The 17854-nt window shown below is 36.6% G+C and overlaps 1 protein-coding gene across 3 annotated transcripts in view; it reads right to left on the bottom strand.

The window, feature by feature from the left end:
• ARHGAP15 (Rho GTPase activating protein 15) overlaps positions 1–17854 on the bottom strand; it is a 456603-nt gene that overhangs the window by 82653 nt on the left and 356096 nt on the right. For all 3 annotated transcript variants that reach the window (XM_065561627.1, XM_005305087.4, XM_065561626.1), the window contains exon 12: positions 2341–2475. In XM_065561627.1, the coding sequence (XP_065417699.1) occupies positions 2341–2475 (135 nt within the window). The remainder of the gene's footprint in view (positions 1–2340; positions 2476–17854) is intronic.

Here is a 17854-nt window from a genome sequence, read left to right as displayed (position 1 = left end):
AACCCCTTCAAAAACATCTGTTCATTAGTCTATCAATGTGTATAACAGCTTTCAGAATCGTAACAAGAATTAATAATAGTTAAAAGAGCAGAAACATTAATTTCTCATAGATAAATATTAATGCACTAATAGGCAGACATGCCAAACCCCCAAAAAAAACCCGCAAAAATTGGGCTTGTTTTTGGCTTAATTGGCTTGTGAGTTGCTTGTTGGCTAGTTTTTGGCTTGTAGCTTGTTGTAGCTTGTTGCTTCTTTTTTTTTTTATTGGCTCCCAGCAAGCAGCGGTAAGCGGGGGCAAGCAGGGGAAGGGGCAAGCAGGGGCAAGGTGGGAAGAAAATCAGGGGTGCACAGCGGGCCCACCACAGTCCCAGACTGCACGCCGGGGGGATCTAGTCACATAGAGTGTTGGGGTTCTTAGGGACTGGCTTGGTTTGGCCTTGTTTTGAAATGTGATTCGGTTGATTTTTGGTTTATTGTGGCTTATTGCTTATTTACCCGTGTGAAAGTCGGCAACTGTGCTAGCAGGGTGTGTTTGTGACAAGCTTTCAAATATTAATGCAGACATTTATTGCTAGTTACCTGTTATTTTCATCAATCAGAGATGGAGAAAATGAGCCAGCAGAATATTTTGCATGTGAAGGCTAACACAGAGGGTGAGACCATACATTAACATGAAGGATGATATGGAATCATGATCATGTGATTTTGTTTTCTTCTGGCTCAGCTGAAGCACAAACACAAAGGACTGCAAGGGGTAGTAATAAGGGTGAAGAAAGCCTAGTTTTAGCCCCAAAAGAGTAGTATTATGAGGGGGAGTCTGCACATCAGAAAGAGAAAGAGATTAAAGGCAGAGAATATGTATTAAATACTTGACTGTGGAATAAAGTAAATGGGATGTGAAGCAAAATGCACATCAGGTAGTGCCCCATGTCCCTACTATATCCTCTTGAAGCACCAAAGATCCAGCACATCAAGAGGACATAGCGGGTAGATGGGGCACCACTTGAAGTGCATGTTGGAAAGTCAGTACTTCAAAGGAACCTCTCTTCATTCCAATGCAGCACAGAAGCTGAAGCTGAACACAGTAAGGAAATGGGTATACTTTTTTTTTTCCTCTTTGAGCATTACAGAGACTGTGAGATGTGGCTCAAACCCCAGAAGACAATCTTTACTCCTATTTTTCTTGTGCTATGAAAGAAGATGATGGGGGGCCTTGGATTGAGCCTCCGAAAGTGAACTTTTACAAGATGCATTTTCTTTGCATTGTGTATTTAACTACAGGATATCTTTAAGTAGCCGAGAGGGGAAGAGAAGGATCTTGAGAGATTTATTCAACTTCATTATATCTGATGCTAGTCATGAAGAGCTTTAGTTGAACCTAAACACTCTTATGAACATAAAATCAAATTAAACAGCACATTAAGGTTTCCATATTCTCTGACTGATGTGCGCGCGCGCACAACTCTCATTAACGGTAATGGCAGTTATGCGTGAGCGTCATTCGGAGAACAGATCCCTAAGTGCTGTATTGTTTTTCCTGGAGATTTTTCTTTATTGGGCTTTATTTAAGCTCCTGTTAGGCTTGGAAGCTTTTTTTAAAGGGGAAGAAAAGAGAGAGCGAGAGAAAAAAAAGCCCAAACTCAGATTGTTTGGCAGGCAATTTTTCCCCCCAAGCTGTCACAGTCTACAAAGTGAACCCTAAGATATTAAATTTAGAGAAGTGTTGGTAGCATAAAACCCTGAGCTATATGTACCAGACGTTGCTTTGTGTTTTGAAAATACGGGTTCCGCTTGCAGTAATTTTTTAAACAAAATTAATAATAGGTATGAAAAAGAAAATATCAGGAATATTGTTGCATTATACCTATGGTCATTGTAAGACACAGTATGCAACCTTGTGCAACCTGAGATATGCATCTCATTCTGGATACATACTGCTGAACTTTCCCCTCAAAACATGAGTAGATGCTCTTGTAATTCACAAATATTAGTCCTGCACTAAAGTATTGTGGTTGGAGGTACACAGATTATCAGTCTAGAATGTCTCCAGTGAAATGAGACAAAATACAAGCATTTTATTCCTTTCCTCAATCTCTCTTACCCGCTTAAGATAAATTGCATATTTAAAATTTGCACATAGACAATATAGTAATTTTTCCAGTTTGATAATAAAATGTTTTAAGATATAAAAGACAATCAAAACCAATAAAAAGACAGGATCGGGGTGTATGGAAGGTAAATCATGTCAGAGATGCCTCTGTACTTCCTTTTTGTTTTTGTTTTTTGGTTGATTATTTTTAACTGTATTTCACTAGCTGCTACTGTATGTGATGTACTTACTTATTGCCTCCAAAAACTGTTCAAAGAAGCAGTATGGGAACAGTGGCTCAGGCAGCTCTCTGAAAAACATCTTGAGTGCTCCGGTGACAACGTGGATGTCCTCCCACTGGCTGTCGTCCAAATTCAGCTTCTCTTCTGGGAAAACACGAGGAGAAATGGAACAACTGGTTTTAATGAAACAATTACAAGACACTAATTATTATGTTAATGTTTGCCTACTATCATCAGCAACCGTTAACAGCCTTCTGCACCTAGAGGTTTGGTGCTGTGCATGTGTGTGTGTGCGTGTGTGTGTTTTTTTGGTAGGAAGAGCACATTTTGAATGGAATACCATCTGTAGGAATGCAGCTGACAAAAAACAAGAGACACAAAGAGACAGTACCATTGACACAGTATGTCAGATACATTTATTCCCATAATGCTTCAGTATGAAAATTAGCATCACAGCTCAACATGATTCAAAGCTATTTGGTTTTGAGGCCGAGGGGCTAAGAGTTGCCAATGATGGCCGGCTCAAGGGACCGGCCTAAAGGCCTTGCTGAGCCAACAGGAGACATATGCTAAACATGGCAATAGAAAATGAGTTATTGCTTTACATGTGTTAGCCTTGCTATGTACAAGGGAATAATGGGTAACACTTTTCTCCTTTTTTGCCTGAATGCAATGTCAGCAAGGAATAGAGTACTGCGAGAGAAAGGATATTAATTCCTTCTTACTGCTTCAAAAAATATTTTGTTTGGTTTTCATCTCTGGGAGGAAGATTTGCCCAGCAACAATATTAGACAGACCCCTGTTGGCCTACCTAGGCTATGCAAAGCTGTCAAAAATGATAACACACTAAAGACAAACCACAAGTGCTTACAAAACTGTTTTTGCAAACAACAAAAATATTTTCTTTTGAAGCTTGACTGAGCTGAGGAATTTAAATATAAAAGAAACTAAATGCTAAAATAAAGTTTCTAATAAAAACAAAGCAAGATTGGGTGATTATTATTCTATTTTTGTCTTCTTGTTATAAAAGTCTGGTGTTGTTAGAACACAATAAACAACTGAATCATAATCCATATAAAACTCTGTGAAAGTGTAAATACCCCTTACAATTAAAAGGAAATTCTGGTATCCCAAAAATGGATTTGGCTTTTAAAATGTGTAGTGCGACTTTAACTTTTAGACAAGTTTTAGTCTTTGTGCAAATCTAGAGACAACCATGAAAACGATGAAACAAAATCAAAACAACATAATCCTGGCAAGCTATACCAAAGCTCATTGAAATTGGGTGTTTAGCAGTTCAGTTGGACTCAAGTCCATCCTGTTTACCCAACTTTAACATCATTTTTATCATTCCATTCTTTATACAAAATAATGGAAAAACCTGGACACCATTAATTTCAGTTCTTCTGGTGGTTTTTCTCTATAGAGAATTTGCTTTTGGGAAGAAGTTCAACTTCAGGATGCACATTTCTTTGTGTTTCTCTATAAATGCTAATAAATGTTTTATGAAATATTGGACTCAGAAGGTGTCCGCAAATAAATAAGTTAATGCACCCATGCCTCAATTTATAGTAATATGTGTCAATGAAGTTGAAACAGTGAACTTGTGCTTATCACATGGGTTTTTTCTCTGTTCTTTTTTTTAAAAATTCAAATTCTTACCTAGACCATAAAAATAATGATTTGATCTGAAATAAATTAGCAGAAGGGACCTTGTTTAGACCACAAGATCATATTTGATTGATCGTATTTCAACAATTAGCCTTTTATTGTGTCACACACTATTGAAATAGATCGACAGCGTCTTAGCAGGCCAGCTTTAAACAGTCAACTGTTCACAATAGCATCAAAAAAAGAGACCTAATGGGGTTTACTGTCACTTTAAAGAACAGGGTGGGTTTTCACATTGTTGAAATCTGTCAGATATTTTGAAATGTCCCTCTCACTATGGTGCCACACCCCCTGCGTGTCCTTATAATAAAATTGGTTTTACTCCTGATTAAATCATTTTCTCCCTACCCACTACCATACTTCTCATAATGGACCTGTGTGCTCTACAGCTGGTGTTCTTCCCATGGTACCAATTCTTACTTTATCTTTTAAGCACTTTGCTGCTAAGATCTCATGCAGAGTGCTTATGTTTTGTTAAGAGCTTCATTCTTAGAGAAATAGCTTAACACATGTTCTAAAAATGTTGTACAACTTATTGCTTAAAACACATTTAGAAAATGTATAAGTACTGTAGCTCTGGCACAGAACTTTAAGTAGAAACCTTAAAAAAAACCTTTGTTTTTACCATGCATTTGTCTTAAAATGTCTAATGTGAAATCCTCTGCTTCTAAGGCTTTACAGAGACTTATCTTCCCAGATTTTTGCACCATTTCCAGCTCCTCAAGGAAACGTGTTAGGAATGTATCCTCTTGAAAGCAAAGGGTGTCACTTTACCCTCTAGCAATAAGAGATTTAAAAAAAAAATGTTTGCTAGAAGGGACAAATGTCAAGTAAAAATATTACACAGTAAAAAACAAATTAAAAAGAAAATACCAGTCCATTCTATGTAACATTTTAATTCTGTTCCTACTGGTTGGAGTCTCTCACATACTGTGGAGATGGTGATATTCAGAAGCTATATACATTTCAAATGCATTTCAATTTAAACAAAGGGCCTGATCTTACAGAGTTTACTCAAACACAACTCCTAGTTTCAGAGTAGCAGCCGTGTTAGTCTGTATCCGCAAAAAGAAGAACAGGAGTACTTGTGGCACCCTAGAGACTAACAAATTTATTAGAGCATAAGCTTTCGTGGACTACAGCCCACTTAGTCAGTGAGTGTTTTGCCTAAGTAAAGATTTGGATCCAGAGTACATAAATCTGGTAACTGATTTCCTTGGGAGTGGAGGATGCTTAACACCTCATAGGATCAGGCCCTAAAATTGCTGCTTTTAAAAAGCATTTGATTATTTCCCCACTAATTGCCGGATGATATCATTTTATCTCAGATACGGACATAATCACATCTAAGGAGCCTCACGAACATATTATGCTAATAGAATGCTAAGAATGAGAAGTGACAAAGTGAAAAGAAGAAAGTTAGAGGGGCCCCACCAAGACTCTTAGGGGAAAAAAATATTACATTTGTTTTACATTCATGAAGGGAGTGTGGGCTTTAACGATTTCGTTATTATTTTTAAATCAACTTTTTCAGTAGTATATCATTTAATTTTTTTTCTTGTATTAGTTCCAGTGCAAACAAATATGTGTTCACGTGTGGGTGGCTGATGTGCACCATAAGGGTCTCCTCCTCAAAAAGGAAAAAATAATCCAAGAAAAGATCAATTAAAAAATTAAACAAAATAACCAGGACTGTACCAAGACCTAAGTTTTAAAGAGGAACAGATTCCTTTAGAGGATGTACTATCTTGCATATGGATCTGTCTCTGGAAAAGAGTAGTGATCCTTTGAGCCCTCCTCTCAGTGTTCTTTATTTTGTGAAGCATCCTTTTTTTAAAGATCATTTTACTGGGCATATTTTGCTGTCCCAAAGGGCCACATTAGGCTGTAGTTCATTCTACAAATTGTCCCATTCATTTCACTGGGATCACTCCCAGAGTAAGGGACTGTCCAATGTGAATACAGATATCAGAATCTAGCCCATAGTGTATGTGTACCCTTCATGAGGGTCTTATGCCAATGAATCCACCTCATTTAGTCTAATCAGTGCAATAGTTCCATGCCCCCTGCTGACTGGTGATCTGTTATGTGTTAAAGCAGAAGGGAAAGGAGTATGAATCACAATTTAAAAACAGGAGACCTGGAATTGGTTGAGATAGGAGAGAGAGGGGAGAAAAGTGGAGGACAAAAAGACCAAGAGAAAACACGGGGAAGAATGGGGAATAGAACAATGGGTAGAAGGGGAAAGGAACAAGTTAAGGAGAAAGAAACTAAAGAGAGGTAAGGAGAAAGGATCAAGGACAAATACATAAGATGGCAGTGGGAAGTGACAGGGACAAAGGGGAGGAACAGAGACAGAATGGGAGAAAATTAGTGTCTCACAGTTAGGGGTAAGGTCGGTTTCTCATGGTGCATTGGGGATCATTGTTCTACACTGCAGCAATGGAATACTGAGAAAGGTGTGTTGGAATGTGGACAGAGGTTCTTCGGGAGCTGGAAAAACTTATTTCAAACCATTTCCAAGATAGCATCTCTTTTTATTAGGCTAATTGGGGGCATTCAAAATGGCCATTTGTTTATTTTTGTGGGAAACAAAATACCGAAACAACAAAACAACCACCAACACCACCAACACCGATACAGTACATTACCGTTTATCTGACTGGCCTGGGGGAAATCTGAAACTTTCGGATAACCGGCACTTGGATAACTGGAAGTGCTATTAATTAACATAGAGCTACATGGGGGACACACTGTAGATTCTAATAACTAGAATTTTCGGATATCTGGAAATTGGATAACTGGAATTATACTGTACATAAAGAAAGAACAAGAGCAGAATTTCAGCTCATGTTCAAAGCTGTTTTCAAAAATATCTTCTCAAAAGGAGGACACTACAGCTTGTCATCTTGAAATGTCTCATTTTGATATTAAATACTTATATTATTTTTACCATTTCCCCTCAGGGAAAGCCTTGCACTGTCACATTTACAAAGGCCCACAGTCCCTCCCCTTTCTGGATGCTGAGGAAGTGAAATGCCTTACCCATTCCATGTCATTTGTGGGTTCCTCCCCAGCTGACTAAAAGCCGGGGAAACTGTGGGCCAACATGACCCAATAGATATCTTCCAGCTGAGAACTCCAAAATGGAGCCCCAAGACAAAATAAAGCCCTCTCCCATGGCAACAGGGAAGGGGAGAAAGGACAGTTCTTCCATCAAATGGCCTCCCCCTTAATACCCTTTCCACCATTTTTGTGTGGACAGGTTCTTTTGGAGACACTTCTCTGATCACTCACTCAACAGCAGCATAACAAAGGATCTATACAGGACAGCTTAGTCTGGGGGTAAGCTGCATGAGATCCCTGGCCACAAAGCAATGCTGTATCACCTAACCATGGACTAGGTGCAAGGCCCTGCTATTCCTTTTCACATTGGGTCTGAACATCCTCAGGATTGGTAGGAGGCTTGTTTTATTTTAATTTGTTTTAGCTTGATTGACAACATAAACGCATGTTAAAAATGACAAAAACGTGCCCAATCAAAGATGAAGCTGCCTTTGGTAAAACCCCTGTAATGATGGAATCTCATCAATGCTGTCAGGAATAAGGAAGCAACCAGCTGTCTGCCTTTTTAAAGTGATGACGTATTTTAAAGTAGTGATAGGAAATATCAAAAGCTTTGGAGTTTCAATTTAAATAAGCATCCAGAAGTTCAGACATTCATCTGAACTAACACTGAACCTTAGAACACACTGTATGGAACACCCATCCCATGCAGACCGACAAAGTCCTCTCCTCCTTTGTGACACTTCTGTCCAACCTGCATGATTTTTTCTCCTCTCCCCTTCTCTAAGCTCAAAGTGGCCTACTGTCTAGATTTGCACAGTCCTATCTTATCTTTCTCTTCCAGGACCTTTCAAGCTGATAAAAGAAGTGGGAAATACCAGTGAAGTGAATCACTGGGTTTTATTGGTAATATGTTCATGTATATAGTTTCCGCCCTGGGTGCCCACAGGGCCGCAGGAAGGATGTAAAATATTCATAAATAGCTTTTTGCTTAATTCACCAAACTTTATTGTTGACAGATCTTCATGGATCCAATCAGTAAAACAAAAACAGCATTTACTACCCTACTGTGTAAGTCTCCACCAGTTCAAAAGAAGGGCCTCTTAATGGAAAATTGAAGCCTTTACTTTACAGCATTTGACGTAAATAGATGATATATGGATAAAAGGACAAGCAAATAACTTACGTATGTATCTATGTATTACTAGGATGCCCATTATCATGGTGCTTAGGTGCAAATTACTGAGCAACTGTAACTAAAAAGCAAAACATTTTTAATGTGTGTTAATGGTGTTGTTTATTCCAGTTCTCTGAAATGACAATTCACTGACCTGAGGGCAAGTTGGAACAACCCAGTGCTGCTAACTTAAATCATAATGTGTGCCAGAAAGAAATAGGATTTCTATACTTGGACACACTGGACCATATTCATCCTCAGAGTAACTTCACAGAAGTCCATGGAGTCACACGGGGATGAACTGTTCATTGTTTCTGAGGACAGAGATCCAATATAGCCAAAAAAAATTACAAGCAGCTCAGAAATAGTACACCATGAAAACATTAAAAGTAGTTCAAAAGTTTTAAGACATGGTCAGCTGGTGATTCCACTACATCAAATATGTTACCACTTTATCAGTTTCTGTAAATAACTGGAAGCATAAAAATATACAGACACACTAAATAAAGACTGAAATTGGTATGCAAAAACAAGCTTTATCATTACCATATTCTTCTCTGTCCTTCTCTCCAAATACCATTTTAAGGGTTAGATGCTGGTGCTATTTGTTGCAGCACAACCACTAATGATTTGAAATAATAATTACAGTAATAAATTGCATTATATTTACAAATACTTAGAAAATCAGAAAAATAAACGGAATCAACTATTATATACTGAAAGAATAGTGGTTTTATATGTCATCAAATATTTGTCCTCAAAAATAAAATTAAAATATCTTAAGAATTATCATAAAACATACTACTATAAATTAACCACAAGTAGGATGAGACATAATAACCTATATCGAGTCTGTTAGCTCTATAACCTGAGTATACTAAGCCCACAGGGCCAGATTCCTGCTTCCACTCTAGCACCATTGCAGCACCCTTGGGGTCCACGGACAACAGGTTGAGAACTGCTGTCTTGGAGAATATACCCCAATGGTATAAGTTAGCATAGCTATGAGGCTTCTGTACTTATGCCAGGGCCAGCACATACCAGATTACAGAATCCTGATGACTATAACCCTTCCCTGCATTAAACAAAGCTCAGATGTACGGCAGAACCTGGATCACAGACTTTATATAGCCCACACAAATAAGAGGCATGAGAAATGATTATATTTGTTCTCATGCAGCTGGGAAGAAAATATCTTCTTGCAAGTGGACATTTCTTTTTGTGACATAGCAACTTTAATTTCACAGTTGCTTTGTTGCTTTGCTCTTTTTGGTTGTTCTCCCAACTGTCTCCATTATTCTGCACCAAACATATGTATTCCTTATTCCTAAATCTCAGCTATTTGATTTCATACAATTTTCTTGGTAAATGCTAACAACAGTATTCCATACATCCTGAATTGTAGGATACAGGTGTCAAATTATTTCTTAAATAGGGAGCTTGCTTTTCATTATATATGTTACCATCCGAAGGCTTTCTGTACAGCTTTATTTCTTCTCTTCACCCGATCATTCTGATTTAGTATAGTATAAATTATCCAGGGTAAATATCCCCCTTTCCAGCTTCCAATCCATTGCCATCTTTTTGGTTTCTGTAATTGTGCAGTAGACACAACTGTGATATAAATTTAGAGTTCATACTCTCACCCTTTTATGTTCAGGTCTTTAATAATGTCTTTAGGTACTTCAGCATAGATGACAATGCAATCACAAATCAGAGGTGGCTCAAATACTCTACATTGTCCTTATTGAAAGTTTTTTGAGATCTTGTACAAAGAGGAAGTGAAGATTGAGGGTAAGACAGTCTCTCTTTGTTCAACTCCATGCTTGAAAAAATCTCCATATTCTGTGTGATTTTTAAATGGATTGTACTATTAAAGCAGAGTTTTTTTGGATTCCGACATATAGTTCTTTAATTCCTTCCCCTTTTCACTGCTTCTATTTCCAGCTTGTCAAAGGCCACTTATAGCCTAAAAATCTATACACAGTGTTTTGCAATATTTGGCAGACTTAATCAAAATGTAATTCACTGTCTGCTTGTGATCCAAGGGTCATAAATTACTTCACACATAATGTACCCCAAAGGGTAAAAAATTCTTGGGATTAAATTGTAATAATTTGATTAAAGAAAAAAAGGCAAAATAAATTTTTCTAGCTACATTGCTAAGATTTAAACTCAACAAATGGTTTACTGTTTTTCCACAAAAATTATGTTACATTTATTCATTCCACAAGCAACTTCAATAGGCTAGATGTGAAAACAGGTCTGTTATAACTATCCTGTCATAACTAGGGGTCACACATACTTAAAGGAATCAAGAAACACAAGATGTGCGATACTGGATCAAAACACTTGCCCATTAAGTCCAGTATCCTATCTCTAGATGTTGTTAATCTCTAATGTTTCTTAGGAAGACAAAAAACAAACAAATATCCAAACCATAAGCTACTTGGTGCACATAGTCAATTATATTACTAGGATTAGGCATGGGGAGGAAATTCCTTCCTGATTCCAGAAACAATCTGTTTATTCCTTGATTAATGAGTTTTGATAATCAAAGGAGGTCATTAACAAAACAGTAAAGATCATTATAACTTCTTCCATGGGTAATGGATGATCAACAAACTCGTGACAGATTGATACTTGAACTAAAGTTAAGCAATTCCTCTTTTCCAGCTACAGTACTTTAAAGAAACACCTCACATACATATTGGTGTATAGAATATTTTACGTATGGATCATTGGTTTACTTTAAGTTATTAGGAGAAAATAAAATTAGGAGCTTGATCCTACAAAATTTAACTCACATGAGTAGTTCCATCGATTTACCTGGGGCTTCTCACAGGAGTAAGGATTATTTGTATGAGTAAGCCTTTGCAGGATTCAGACCCAGGTTTGCTGAAAGTCAGGAACACAGCTTCATATATGTGAGCTTTATGAAATTGATTTATGACACAAGCCAACAGAAAGAGGTGTTCTGACACAGTGGTCAGGTATTTGTATATTCCATGTACAAAAGTCAAGGACAGAACCTTTTATTTTGTATAGAATTTATCTTTTGTCCAGTAAAGCCCAAAACAATTCCGTTCATCAGAACTTTATAAAGAGCTGTTACTAGTTTCATAATGTGAATCCATTTGGATTATCTGACCAAAGATAAGACTTCAATGGATTTACAGTATCATTCACCACTTTACCAGTGCCACAAAAGGGAATTACAATTAATTGGATTATGTTGGTCTCCACCCGCTGATTGTAGAAGAGGAAGTCTGAAACTGTAACTATTTCAAACAGACCATATCGCTAATCAACCATGGGATTTGCACTCTAACTTATGAATAAGGCTTATTTTTTTCTCTGTCCTGTCCTCTGGTTTGGAAGAGGTCATTTTAAGCACTTTATTCAAGTTACTCAAACTAAAAGGAAATTCCCTTCATTATTTTAATTGGCTGTTTATAACACTTATACCTGACCTTTTCTTTTTATATTATTTTACTGATTTATTTGTAGGGAATTGAGTACTCTTGAAAAATGCAGATCAGACTGCCCAGGAAACAAAAGTCTCTTTATCTATGTAATAGAAATTTCCCTATTCTGCCTCATCAATGTGCTTCAAACCTGTTCTGGAAGGTCCTCTTTTGAGATAAAAGGATAGGTCAGTCTTCCACCCCCCACACTCAACACTTGACATCTTTGTTGAAAATGCCACCTAAGGTAACAATTCTTTTCAGTTATGCCACATAGAGCTAGAAATTTGACTGAGCCTACTAAACTCATGTCAGATGGGCCACTTATCAGCAACCAGATAGCAACAGTGTTCACTTGCTACTGTCCTGGGCTAGATTTAGGGTTTGTCTATATGGAAAGTTATACTGGTATATACTAAGGTATTAGTTTAAATAGTTATAAATATATTGCTGTAGCCCCCTGTGTAGACACACTTATTCCAGAGTGGCTGGAATAAGAGTGGCTTTTTCAGGTTACTTTATGTGGGATATAAACTATACTGAAAAAAGGCCATTTTTATTTCAGAATAAGAATGTCCGCACAGAGAGATATACTGGTTTGACTATACCAGTATAACTATATGGGTATAAATGGTAAAACTTTTGGGTGAAGAGAAACCCCATAATTGGTGACTTAGAGGGAACAGGATCTTCTACCCATTATCAGTCTCCTGAGTTATCAACTTCCCATCACCTTTCTTTTTATGAAGGATACAGGTGGATATTTGGTCCAATCTGTTTTGGAAAACTTTTCATTTATTTAAAGTAAACAAATAACCCCCACCACTTAACTTATTTTACATGCTTCATATAACAAAAAATTGTTTAGCTTGCTTGCAGCTAAGGCTTGACTTGAATGGGACTACCTATATATTTAAAGTTTGATATGTGCTTAAACTTAACTGAATCAGGACATGAGATGACCATTTTACATGCATAAAATAAAACTTTCAAGGGGGAAGACTTTATAACTTCATGAAAAAATATCCTGTTCACAAGCATTGGTAGGTTTTCTAATATTAATAATGAAGTCTAATTATCATCTTGAATTGCTCTGTTTCTTTAATGTGAAAAGGGTCTGGTCCTCACTGATGTTATTGATTTTCAAAGTTTATCTTTAAAATATATGTTTTAAAGTTACAGAACAGTGTAAAAGTTTTCAAAATGAGTCTTTCACTTTAATAATTTATTACTATGTATAATTCAGTGGCTAAGCCTTCACACACTCAAATACTCATACGCAATGTGAGAGTCAAATAACTCTACTCAGCTGATCAGATGCTCAGCAGGTGTAAATTGGCATAGTTCCACCAACTTCATTGGAGCTACATTGATTTCTAGCAACTGAGGGTCTAAAACTGAAATAGATGCATGTAGTTCTTTGTATGATCATGGACATAAATGTGGTGCTGCAGTGGTTATCATTTAAAAAAAATAACATTTGCCTGCAGTTATCACATTCTGATATCAGGCATGCCATGGTTATTTCTTGACCTAGCCATAAGGTGAAGTGGCATATTCAGATATTAATGTAGACTAATTGCTTGCAAATGTTGAGTTTTTAATGGCACCTACTGTACCCATGTTAAATGAATATTGAGCTCTTAAAAATAAGAGAACTGTGCCTTAAGGACCTAATTTGTATTCACGTGTAGATGTGTCTATAAGAAATGTGGAGGAAGAAATTACATATGAAGAATCTTTGTACCTCTTCCCCCACAAAACTCTGTGGCATGATTTGCTTTGGTCATGCTTAATAGCAAAAAGGTTGAGTTGGGGTAGACAGGACAAAGATGGCATGGCATGCTTGAAAACATGGCTCTGCTTACCCTGCCAAAACACCATGTGTTATTCTGTGTGCACCCTTGCTTATTTAACCTTACATGGAAATAAACTACATGAGGGGCACATGTAAGTACATCAATAAGTTTTACAGTTCTTCTTTGGCAAAGAACTAGCCCAATGAAACGAAGATGATTAATGCCGCATGAATAATTTTCCTTCAGTTTTCTACACATTCCTCATAGTTTCATGTGAAAATAGGAGACATGGCCCTTTGTGTAGTTGGGAGTAGTTATTAAAGTCATGCCTTTCCCCCCAACCTTTACACATATGGAAATGTTCATCATGTTCTAAGACAGGAACTGCATGTTCATGCACGCTGCTTTAGCGGTGTATGTTTGCATCCATATTTCTGGTTTACACAGTTCTTCCCCATTGTGAACTTTAGTTAAACCCCTAATATTTTAGTTCCTCTTGTTGCAATTATAATTCCTGGCATGATGAAAAAAACCCAGAAGGGTGAGATTATTCAAAAACTTTGGACACATTTTACTAGTTGTTTCTCCTAAAATTAATTTTGAGAACAGATGAGCATAACTTGACAATTTAAGTATAAAGTTGAATTTTTTCATACTTTTAGTGTATACATATACCTAGAGATACGCGGGTGCCCACACACCCTGTTCCCCCAAGAGAGATATTAAAATATTGGGTAGCTTACAGTGACATTCAAAAATTCATACTTCCTTTTGGATACAAAATTATATGAAAAGTTTCAAGGCAGCACACAACAAAGCAATTGACAAGAAAGATAGCATCTGCTTTTCTGTCTATTCAAGCTGAAGTTTTTCATTCTAAATGCAAGCAATGTTTCCTAAGTTAACATAATTAACTCACAACAATCCTGGAACATCATAATATAAGATACAGATGGAAATTCAAAGCTTTAAAATGTCTTATAACTGGAACAGAATTATCATTTTTAACTGAGCAAATCTGAATACTAATTAAAACAGGTGTTTTTATTTCAAACACTTTTGCACACTGTGAAATTACCAGCAGGGTTATTTATGTATTAGTCTACTATGAAGCATACCTTTCTTAAAAAATGAGATGTGTGATAACAACAAAGTTATGAGATAAAAAGAATGACACTCAATGCTGCTTCCTGAAACAATAAAAGACCAGTAGTTCAATTAGTTAGTAATTTCCATGTGACTACTTGACAGATTCTACTAATTGTTAAGCTCTCACTAACTATTGCTTTACATAATTAATTATATTCAAACACAAACAACAAAGACATGTGGGCTAGCTGCCCTTTTGACAATGTTTGTAACAAACCGATTTGCTTTCCAAAAATATTTTTAGAACTAAAAGATATTAATCTTGAGTGGAAATACACATTAAAATCTTAGCACAGCTCTACATTTTACCATGGTCAGAAAAAAAATGCAGATTGGTTAACATGATATAATTTCTGCTGCATGCATAATAGCTAAAGTCTTTCTAGTTGAGATCTTTCATATTAATTTAGCATTGCATAAAATTCAGAGTAACAGGTCCAGAGGTCAAGCATCATTCATCATTAGTTGAAGTGACATTTGCAACCCTTCATATAGCAGCTGCTTGAAAGGGGGAAAAAAGGTATTCTTTGGAAGAACGGGGGGTAGAACACAATCCTAGCTCTATCTGCGGAAGGGAAAACAAGGTGCCACTATGTCAGCATGGTAATGTGCTTAAATTTAGTGATGTCATTCTTCCATAACCCCAGGAGTCACAAGGCACAAGGCAGCTGCATTCCTGAACTTAGTAGTTCTGGTGGAGATAAGTAATAACGAAGTAAATGAATTACGTTAGTGTGGTTGTGAACATAGCTCTGTGCATCTAAATTATGATTTATATCAGGATTCTATCTTGTTTTTGAGAGTTTTCTACTCGTTAACAAGGCAGTCCTTGTTCTCATAGCATCCTCCAGGCACCATAGTTTCTGGGAAGCCAAATAAGATCACTGTTGAAACTGCAAGACAACATTCCAAGACTTTGCATCAGAACACATTGGCCAAATTAGGACTTCTGAAGACTGTTAACAAACAAATAAAATCTTTTTTCTTTGTGTCACGGCTTGCCTACTATAAAACCTTAAGATCAGAACAGGAAATGTGAGCAATTAAAACGAAAAAGTAATCATCTGTACAAACAGATAAATATGTATTAAAAGGCTAATACTTCACAGTCCTTTTGATATAACAAGTACATTTGAAGGAAATATATATTTTATATCATAGCAATTTTTATGTGAAACATGCAATCTCTTTGGAATTATGCATATTTTTAAATCACAGTCATTAAAACAGCATACAATACAAAATAGTTAGATTTTGGGGCTTTGTTAATATTTTGTGGTTTTAACTTTGACTTTGTTATTGTACCTATATGGTATTGTATTTGATTGATTCATGTAATTAATAATCTGTTGTTTTTAAAGCACTCTTATGTTTAATATCTAGACAATTTTATGGTAAAAACAGATTTAATCAATTTTACAAAGTTAAAACTAATAATTTTTAAAAGTCACCTAGAAGAATGAGCAGAATGTTCAAGGACATTGATTATCATGCATTACATTTCTATAAACAGTTATTAATTCAGGTGTGTTATGTCAAAACACCTTTCCAGTAGCCACATAAAATAATTTACTAGTACTCATTCTGTCCTTAAAAAAATGTCTTATGAATGTACTGTTATGGAGAGTACTTACTTCCCTCATCCTGCCTCAATGTACAAACAAAACTCCCCTTGACTCCAACGAGAGTTCCATGTACCAAAAAAAAGCAGCATTAGGCCCTTAAATCAGACGGTTAATTTCACTACTGATTTGCAAAAAGGGCTCAGTGAACAAGTTGGTCATGTACTAAAAAATTTAGTATATAAGATGGCCACTCATCAGTAAGTACACCCATCCCTAAATCAGACATGAGGCATTTCCATAACAATCAAAGAACTAGGCAAATTAGTTCATTAATCTTTTGTTCTTCACCTTCCTAAAGAATTTAATAAAAGATACAGATACTGGAAAGGAAGAATGGCTGTAAAAGGAATAGAACAGCAGAGGCAGGATGACTGGCAGATAGGGTTGCTGCATCCCCCTTAGAGAGACTGCTCCTTTTCCACACCTTATGTCTCTTGTACCATAAAAATATGCATAGATGTATGTGGGAGCATCGTAGCAGATTTCTTGGGATGCGTGCCATGCATCTGAGCTTCGAAGCTGGCTCAACGTTGTCACCATTAACTTGCAGTGTACACAGCAACAGTCTAATTTCAATCAGTGAAAAGTTACACAGAAACTTCGAGGAAAGTACACATAACCCTGCATATTGATATCAATTAAATTCAGTCTCATCAGCGCCATTGCAATGAATGCTGATACCAAAGAAATTCATAATGAGGGACCACTTCATGCTTTACCCAGGACAGCAATGAATAATGCTACATTTGGAGTCCCGATAAAAAAAAGGGGGTGACAAAATATATTCCAATGATATTTTCAGGTCTGCCACCTTCTAAATGACAAAAGGTAGAATGGTGCATCATTTTGCATGATAATATTGCAGTTTGGTAAACAGTGAAAAGCTTAGTTCATTGAATGTTGTGAGTCTGAGTAAGATCAGACTCAGAAAATAATACAACACAAACTTCAACTATCTCTTACACACAAGGGCTCATAAAGCCCCCAGATCAGTCTATCTGTCTAGCTATCCATCCGCCCTAAACTCAGACCAGTTCATATTTAAAGGATATTCCAGTGTCATTAAGATCAGTTAGCTCATATTTACATGTTCATTCATTTTCATATGAAAAGAGTGTGTAGTCATTTAATTTAGAGCAGCTCTACATTCTTTTGTTTGATGAGTTTTTTTTTTCCTTTTAGAGATGATGAAACAACTGCAGCAAGATGGGCTTTGGTTCTTGACAACCATTTTTCCATTAAAGGCAGATCCCTTTAAAATGCAATCACTTTGGATAGATTTAAATGTGTTTTTTAAGTGCAGATGCTCAAAGTTCACCAAATAAACAAAAACTGCAAGAAAGCCATGATGAAAACTCATTTTAACAGTTTTAAGATTCTCTGCATCAACATCATTCATTTGTGACTGGGGAGTTTTTAAAGTCTTTCAAATCCTAGAGTTCTTTCAATCACTACATGCCTTAAAGGGACAGAAGGCCTTAAAATGTGCTCCCTAACGCCCCAGTTGAGAAAGATACATAGAAGAGGAGATGGGGTGGGGGAAGGGGAGAAACAACAATACAGAAAGCA

Source organism: Chrysemys picta, chromosome 11 (genome assembly GCF_011386835.1).
Source record: "Chrysemys picta bellii isolate R12L10 chromosome 11, ASM1138683v2, whole genome shotgun sequence".
Classification (NCBI taxonomy): domain Eukaryota; kingdom Metazoa; phylum Chordata; order Testudines; family Emydidae; genus Chrysemys; species Chrysemys picta.
This window is presented reverse-complemented; position numbering and strand designations above follow the sequence as displayed.